At 38.6% G+C, this 9,169-nt stretch overlaps 1 protein-coding gene across 1 annotated transcript in view; it reads left to right on the top strand.

The window, feature by feature from the left end:
- The window catches only part of LOC107731659 (uncharacterized), a 24,831-nt gene extending 20,133 nt beyond the window's left edge, over nt 1–4,698 (top strand). Inside the window, exons 14-16 of the mRNA XM_016542809.1 lie at nt 2,921–3,193; nt 4,036–4,323; nt 4,406–4,698. Coding sequence (XP_016398295.1) covers nt 2,921–3,193; nt 4,036–4,323; nt 4,406–4,698 — 854 coding nt within the window. The remainder of the gene's footprint in view (nt 1–2,920; nt 3,194–4,035; nt 4,324–4,405) is intronic.
- Nucleotides 4,699–9,169: the final 4,471 nt, after the last annotated feature.

Here is a 9,169-nt window from a genome sequence, read left to right as displayed (position 1 = left end):
GTGATTGTGAATCGCCGACAGCTCCAGATATTTAGCATGCCAAATATTTCACTGGCGTCGGCGACGTGTCGGCGATTCCCTCAGATCGCGTCTTTGATAATTCACACTGCGTGATTGTCACTCGCGTGAACGAGCACCGATTTGCCTCTGATTTCGGGCATTTGTCTGCGATTCCGCAAAACCTGTCGGCGAGTGAAAAATCGGGCTAAAATCGTGCTGTGTGAACACGGCATAAGAAAGCTGATGTCTAACTTTTAAAAAATGAAGGAGGGAGAGGGTAGAGAATGATGTCCCGGGTCGCTAAAGTCCCGAGGTATGCATTTAAGGGTTACCCCACCCCTTGATGCCACTGTAATGATATAATCAGTTACTCACTTCAGCTGTCAGCAGTTTTAATGTTGTGGCTGTTCAGTGTAGCCGGATTACCAATAAAGAACTTTTTTTTTTTTGTATCCTTTTTGATTTTCTTTAGCCTTATCATCAGTAGCGGCACCTGACCGTAAATTTAGGTGGGGCAGATTCTCTGTCGTAGCGCTAATATATGAAAAACATTTTGTAAGCGTTATATTCTAATCTCTGAACACATGGGGACAAAATTTTGGCAGTGATGTCCTTGCTTTATCCTGTGGGTGGCTCGCTAATGTTGATTGACAGGCTCGAAATAATGTTACACGCATAAAATGCTGTATAATAATTGCCTTAATATAGTATTTATCACCTCAAAATGTTGATTTAGAATGTTACAAGTTGTGGAGTAATTCAGGTGAGGAAAGAAGATCATACGTCTATTCTCAGAATAAACAAAACATCACACAACAGAACCATATAAAGGCTATTCATGTGAGCACATTTAAACTAAAGGATTTAATGTATAGCCTACTTTGTTAATTTGATCCACTACTCCACATAGAAAAAAAACAGACATGCCAACTATAGTTACTGACCTGATGCAGACACATAGCTGAAGCGGATCGATATATCGTCTTGGTGGAGCGAGGTTCACATAATGCCAAGTTCATACTGCACAATTTTTCACTCGCCGACAGGTTTTGCGAAATCGCCGACAAATGCCCGAAATCGGAGGCAAACCGGTGCTCGTTCACGCGAGTGACAATCACGCAATGTGAATTATCAAAGACACGATCTGAGGGAGTCGCCGACACGTTTCACACGATTCACAATCACGCTGTGTGCAATGAGTTCTGACTGAAAAACACATCGGCGATGACCTACAGCCAATGAGAGACCAAGATACAGGGCAGAGGGAAGTTCGGGGAGGAGTTATAGACCATAATATCAGTATTTTAATAGATATATGAACAATTATATCATACAGAAACAAGCACAAACATTTGCTTGCCCAGCCACAACATCAGCATAACAGTTACTGCAAAATTATTTACCTCCAACTCTCTTTGCAGAACACCCAATCCCTGTTCCCTGCATCTCCCTCCTGCATAATCTGTTTTTCTTTTCAGGGAAGAGGGAAGTTCGGGGAGGAGTTATAGACCAGAATATCTGTATTTTAATAGATATATGAACAATTCATACAGAAACAAGCACAGACATTTGCTTGACCAGCCACAACATCAGCATATAGGCCTACTGCAAAATTATATTACCTCCAACTCTCTTTGCAGAACACCCAATCCCTGTTCTCCTGCATAATCTGTTTTTCTTTTTGTCCTTGTAGCTGGAAATCAGCTCACAGACAATTTGCGGGCTATATATATATATTTTAAATAATTCCAGTCTCGCTCGAGAACTCCGGTCTGATGCACGCGGGTTCTCGCGTTATTTCCTTATCACTTCTCGCGTGTGTTTTGTTGTGAAACGTAGTTTGCGGAATGCGGACCAGACAGAGCTGTCAGCGATTCTTCCCGCGGAATTTTTTCTCTGGTGCTGTTTTGCGGTGTTAGTAAATTCACCACTAATTTTGAGTTAAAATATGTTGTTGTAACTTGCGTTACTGAGATTGTAACGAGTAATAATATTACCCAAATTTGATTAGTAATGCGTTATATTACTGCGTTACAGCAAAAAGTAATATACTACTGTAATATTATTACTTTTGTAATGCGTTACTCCCAACACTGTTCTTCCTATTGTGAAGTCATGCAATGTGAACCCCTGTCGCCGATCCATTGTGCAATGTGAACACAGCAGCAACTGAATGCTCCCCCAGATCGTCACGCAGTGTGAAAACAACGGCGATCCGACGAGTTTGAAAATCGTGCAGTGTGAACTCGGCATTAGGTAACGTGAAAATAAGCGGGGCTGTCTCAAATCTGCCCCAATGGCTCTCAATTAGAGCGCGCTGCAGTTCCCCTTTTCACCACAGATTTACGTTGCAAAATTGTGGGGCGCTGTTGAGCTCGGGAGGTCTCAGGCACCGTCTGCCCCGCTTAGTATCATGTATACATGCCTGCTAATGCCATGCGCGGGATTTAAATATATACTGCTTACTTTACGACTTAAAATAGTCTAGAAAATACGAAAAAATATTTGTTGCAGAATGCTGAACACATTTACAATTTATTATTGATTCAGTTTACATGGTCTATGTTTTGGATGAATATTTTGGTGGGGCTCTGCCCCACCTGCCCATATAGACGAGCCGCGCCTGCTTATCATCATAATGTTTTAAAATTATAAAAAAGTTTAAGGAGAATTACATAAACTAGGATTCTTTTCTTGGACTGAATTCAAATTCAGTTTTACAGTCTTGTTTGATCCCATTAGGATTGCTTTGGGATTTTGGGATTATCATAAATCAATATATTTGGTTCTTTCTGTTGCTGTAATGTTTTGAGACTGTGTTTAATGACCTTCACCCGCACGATTACCTTCTTTCTCCTTCACTTTGATTAAACCAGTAAATAGTCATTTTTATTGCGTATTTTATTTCTCTTCATTGCAGAGAAACACTCAATGTATTACATTTACACGGCTTTGTCCAAACCTGTCGATCTGCCGGGCATCTATCAGTTCACTGCTATGGGTCTGCTAGATGACATACAGATCGACTATTACAATAGTGAGGAACAGAAGAAGATTCCCAAACAGACCTGGATGAAGGAGAAAATACAGGAAGATTACTGGGAAAAAGGCACCAGGTCAAGAAAGAGCAAAGAACAGTGGTTTAATGTGAATATCGACATTCTGATGAAACGCATGAGACAAAATGAATCAGGTGAGGAACATTCATGCAGCTTAAACTGCATGTTCAATCTATCCTTTAGGCAAGCAATTGCTCCTTTCTCTTGGAAGTTACTACAGTGATCCTAATTTATAAATATGGAGATAAATCAAATTTGAGTAATTACAGACCTATTAGAACTGTGTCAATAATATCTAAGGTTGTAGAAATTAAGGTTGTAATATCTAAGTTTTTAGAAAAAGGGTAGCTAAGCTTCTAATTAAACATCTAAATAATGGCTATACTTCTTTACATCTAATGCAGCTTTGATTTCATAGTAATTATTCAACAGAATCAGCCAATTGTGTTTTGTAAAAAATGTTAAATACATACTGGAGCTGTCTTTATAGATCTAAAGAAGGCATTTGATGCTGTTGACCATCAGTTTCCTTTATCTAAACTAAAACTAATTTTCATTAAGAGACAATACTGGATAAAGTCATATTTCTCAAATAGGAAGCAATATGTGAGTGTATTAATGGCACTAAATCTTCTTACCTGGTTTGCTCTGCAGGGGTTCCAAAGCTCTATCGTGGGACCAATCTCATTTTCACTTTATAGTAATGATTTATCTGAAATGTCAAACATATTCAGATGTATGTGGATGATGTACTAACTTTGAGCTAGGTGGCTTATTAAGTCAGGTTTACTATTGAATAAAAAAATTGTGTTTTATAAAACAATTAGTAGAGATGAGGTGAGGAGATTGAAACTGTTAATGAGTTTAAATTTCTTGGGGTCACTTTGGATTCAACTTCCAGTATTTGTTTATTTGTCTTTTATGTAGTGTTTTATGCATTGTTTGTGTGTGTCATTTTGATTTCTGTTCATTTCAGATCTTCATGTTCTTCAGTGGAGACACGGTTGTGAAGTTGAGCAGCAGGGACATGAAGTGAAGTTTTCCAAAGGCATTAGTGAGTACGCCTATGATGGAGAGGACTTTCTGTCTTTTGATATTAAAGAGTCTCAGTGGGTCACCTCAGTTGATGCAGCTTTACCAACCAAGAGAAAATGGGACAATGTCCCAATCCTAAACCAGTACACCAAAGGCTACCTGGAGAAAGAGTGTGTGGACTGGCTCAACAAATTCAGAGAATATGGAGACAAGGAGCTCAGACACGGCTGTGAGTAAATGTTTTTGTATTTATTTGATGATATGCAGCTGTTATGAGGATGAGACTGATAAACTGATTTCTGTGTTTTCAGCTTCTCCAACTGTTCATGTGTTTGCAAAAAGATCTATCAAAGACAAATCCAAGCTGAAACTCACCTGTGTGGCCACTGGCTTCTACCCCAGAGACGTGACACTGGGCATTAGGAAATCTCACACATTTCTCTCTGAAGATGAGACTGAATCCACAGGAATCAGACCAAACCATGATGGGACCTTCCAGCAGAGGAAGAGTTTGGAGACCCAGGAGGATGAAAAAGCAGAATATGATTGTTTTGTGTCCCACAGAACCCTCAAAGAAACAATTATCATCACTTGGGGTAATTAAAACAGTGTAGCAAAAGAAATATCACTTGATATTGGACTAAAAAAGCTGTATAAGTTTTTGCTTGTGATATCCTCATTTAAAACTTTCTATATTTTTATTTTGTATAGACAGAAAATAGGCTACTCTCCTGTGATGATATGATTGGAATTAAGCCTGTTTCACACTGGAAGCGCATATATGAGTGTAAGCAGTGGAAATCGGTTTAGCTTGCTTTTTAAGCTCTACTTTAAATCATTTTAACATGCTTTTGTGTTGTTTGTGATTCCTGTCTATTGCGTGTGTTTTTTGTTTGTTAGTTTGTTTTACACAGGCTACATGCACCCAAATAATCAATAATCATAAATAATAATGTTACTCCTGTAGCTCCGTTGACATTAATCCAGTGGCTTTCTGAACACAGCATAGATGCACTGTGCATGCATTGACATTTTGTTCAGAATAAATATAATGCACATGTAAACGAATATGTGGAATAGATTGCAAAGGGCTCATATAAGCAGAACTTTCAGAATCTGAAATTGGATTGGATTCATTCGGATTGACAAAGATTAATGCTTGTAAATATACTGACAGTGTTAGTCATCCTTTTAAAACAACATTTTTGTCATTCCGTGTAAATTTTGATCACAAAAAATCAATGTTATTTTAAAAGGATCATGAATTGCATTTTTTATAATAATAAATTGTGCACTTATTATGTAATATTTTTACATGAAACATAATTTAGAAATAAATGGCTATTTTCTACCCTGTTTTTGACCCTCTGGTTTTAACACTCCATTTTAAGGGCACGTCTCCTTTAAAGGGTTAGTTCACCCAAAAATGAAAATTAGCCCATAAATTACTCCCCATCGAGGCATCCTAGGTGTATATGACTTTCTTCTTTAAGACAAATCCAGTCGGAGTTATATTAAAAACTGTCTTTGATCTTTCAAGCTGTTTCATGGCACTCAGCGGGTGTTGCATGCATCAGTCCAAAAGAAGTTAAATAAAAAGCGCCCATCCATAAAAAAGTGCCTCACACGGCTCCGGGGGGTGAACAAAGGCCTCCTGTAGTGAATCGATGCGTTTTTGTAAGAAAAAATATCCATATTCAAAACGTAATAATCACTTTAATCTAGCCTGCGGCAACAGTTGTACACGGAAGCAGCTCCGGGCTGATGACATATGAGGTCAGTGCTGCGCAATGCAAGTGAGTCTCGTGAAAACCAACGTTTGTTAACAGGAGCAAAGGAAGCAAAGTTTCCTTACTTTAGCAAAGGAAAACCAGTCTCCTCTTGGCTTATATCGAAATCCGACACTTTTTTTTATGGATGGGCACTTTTTATTTAACTTCTTTTGGGCTGATGCATGCAACACCCGCTGAGTGGCATTAAACAGCTTGAAAGATCAAAGACAATTATTAATATAACTCTGACTGGATTCGTCTGAAAGAAGAAAGTCATATACACCTATACCTTGAGGGTGAGTAATTTATGGGCTAATTTTCATTTTTGGGTGAACTAACCCTTTAAGACTTCAGTGTAACCGCAGCCCATGACCTTGAATCTTGTCACAGATTACATCTAAACTCTACATATTTACAGCTGTACAACTCTACACATGACTTTTTGCACTAATGAATGTTACTAAATTATAAATAAAACTGAAAATAAGTTTTGAGAGAATTTTATAGTAGGCTGAATAATGTGTTTGTGTCCCAGTGCTTTTAGATAATTGTTACTTTTACATTAGTATTAATTTGTTTAATCTGTCATGCTGTGTAGTTTTCAAAGCAGAAAGTCACTAAAACCAAATAAAGATGAGAATTCTGGAAGCATTAAAAAAAGTACCTGTAATCCAAAGATCTAACGAGTCTTATACACAGTATATACTATGTTGAAAATGTTTTATAGGGAATGAGTGACATTTTAAACAGACTGTTCAAAAGGCTTCTTGAACTTTCTTCCTGTGACCATCAACATTCAACATTTGCAACGTCACCATCATGTGCATCCGTGCGGTCAGGAAGTGGAGCAGGTACGCTGAGCAGACATGCAGAACGTGAACTCTTTCCACGAGCAATCCGCTTCATCTCACATTTGTCTGCAACATCTCAAATTTACTGATGTAATATAGTTGTGCGTGCATATAAAGTAAGTGTATTTTGTTGTTCTTTATTTAAAGGGGTCATATGATGCTGCTAAAAAGAACATTATTTTATGTATTTTGTGTAATGAAATGTGTTTATGCGGTTTAAAGTTAAAAAAACACATTATTTTCCACATACTGTACATTATTGTTTCTCCTCTATGCCCCGCCTTTTTGAAACGCGTCGATTTTTACAAAGCTCATCGGTCTGAAAAAGCGAGGTGTGCTGTGATTGGCCAGCTATTCAGTGCGTTGTGATTGGCCGAATACCTCAAGCGTGAGACGGAAATGTTACGCCCCTCACCATACTGTTGATGCCGTGTCCGGCCGGAGCGACGAGACAAAAACATTAAATGACAACGCAACAAAAGGGGAAGTCGTGGCCTAATGGTTAGAGAGTCGGACTCTAACCTAAAGATTGTGGGTTCGAGTCTTGTACCGGCAGGGATTGTAGGTGAGGGGGGGAGTGAATGTACAGCGCTGTCTCCCACCTTCAATACCACGACTGAGGTGCCCTTGAGCAAGGCACCGAACCCCCAACTGCTCCCTGGGCGCCGCAGCATAAATGGCTGCCCACTGCTCCGGGTGTGTGTTCACGGTGTGTGTGTTCACTGCTGTGTGTGTGCACTTTGGATGGGTAAATGCAGAGCACTAATTCTGAGTATGGGTCACCATACTTGGCCACATGTCACGTCACTTTAAAGTGCAGATGTACGTAGGATAAAAGTAAGAGATTAATTTATCATACAGATAATGTTATGAGTGCGTAAACACTAACTAGACTGACTGTGCTCATTTAGAGTGCGTTCTTTCACTGCATGATTCAGTCTAAAAAAATGCATTTAGAATGCTGCCAAAATTCAAGATATGGGGGCAGAAAATTTATATATTCATATAATTTCATATAGTTAATCAATATCACACGAAGAGTGACATTTTTTCGCAAAAATCACAAATGTGATATTGATTTTTGTCCATACAACAATTCAATAAACAAGGAGTTAATATTAACAGACTTACGTTTTAAACACAATATTGCCTGTGTTTGCTCTATTTCGCCAACAGAAATTATTCCAAACACAGCCACAGCACTGTTTTACGTCTCTGAGCAACATGATCGGTGTTTTCGTTACTGAATGAATCAACCATTTAGTTCAAGCGCAATGACTCACTAATTAACAGTGACTTGCTGCCACCTACTGGTGATTTTAATTTCACATTTAAAGTACCTTTTAATTTTTTTTTTTTTATAATTTCAAATATCAGTATTCAGCATTTTAGGATTAAAATATTATAACATTATTTATGCATTTGTAGCTGCAGGTGAAATGCATTCATGTCCTGCATTAAACAGTGTGTAAATAAATGCATCTAAACGCCTCTTCAGATGCATCTTCTGTGTTTCTGAATTGCAAAGATAAATTTTGTTGATAATGATTTTATTTGTTTGATAACAGCCCCAAATGTCTTTTATTCTAATTGACTTTATTGATTAAATATAAGAATTTGACTGACCACACAGAATATGAAGAATAGACTATCAAAAACTTTAGGAGTCAGCTGTCCACGGCCGTCCTGCAGCGCGACACACTCAGGAAAATATCATCTGATTATAGTTATCGACAAAATCCCAGAAAATATAATTTAGCCGTCCCTGGCTCGGTTGGAAGAGGTGGGCCAGAGCGCGGTTCAGTTATATATAGATCAGTGTGTGAGCGCGGAATTTATGATATGTGCTGCATGATTGCGTGAACATTTCTGAGCGGCAAAAGCGATAGATCTGTAAAGCAATATATTGTGAGAGGGCCGTGTGTTACCGCGTCCCAAACGACTCACAATAATAAATCACAAGTGAACAAAACGATGCACTCCACTGTGCTGAGCGAGAGCGCGTCTCTGCTGTCTTCCCGTGCTATCGCAAACTTCCTTTTTCCCACTTAAGTCGTGATTACGAGCTCGTTGCATTCTTTTCTGTTAAAAATAACAGTGGACAGTGGTTTGTGAATGTTGATGCTTAGCCTAAATAATTTGATCGGGAGCATCCCCTCCTGTGACCCATGGTTTGTCTGTAGGCCTATGTTTATTCAGAGCCAGTGATGAACGGACTTTCATAATAATAAAAAACTGCGTTAACGCGCGATAAAATAATTGTCGGCGTTAATCAATTAATACGTAACGCGATAATAACGCGTTAACTTGCCCAGCCCTATTTGATACACATAATTCACTGATCATCATAAAATAAGCTTTTATCTAAGAATTAGGTTTTCTCAACGATAACGAGGACAAGACAAAACAATCTGAATCTGTGGGGGGGGGGGGTTCTGGTTAGGGGGCCCCC

The sequence above is a fragment of the Sinocyclocheilus rhinocerous genome, unplaced genomic scaffold (assembly GCF_001515625.1).
Source record: "Sinocyclocheilus rhinocerous isolate Xijiao unplaced genomic scaffold, SAMN03320098_v1.1 scaffold5418, whole genome shotgun sequence".
NCBI classification, from domain to species: domain Eukaryota; kingdom Metazoa; phylum Chordata; class Actinopteri; order Cypriniformes; family Cyprinidae; genus Sinocyclocheilus; species Sinocyclocheilus rhinocerous.
The sequence above is the reverse complement of the archived record's forward strand: the minus strand, read 5'-3'. Positions and strand labels throughout refer to the sequence as shown.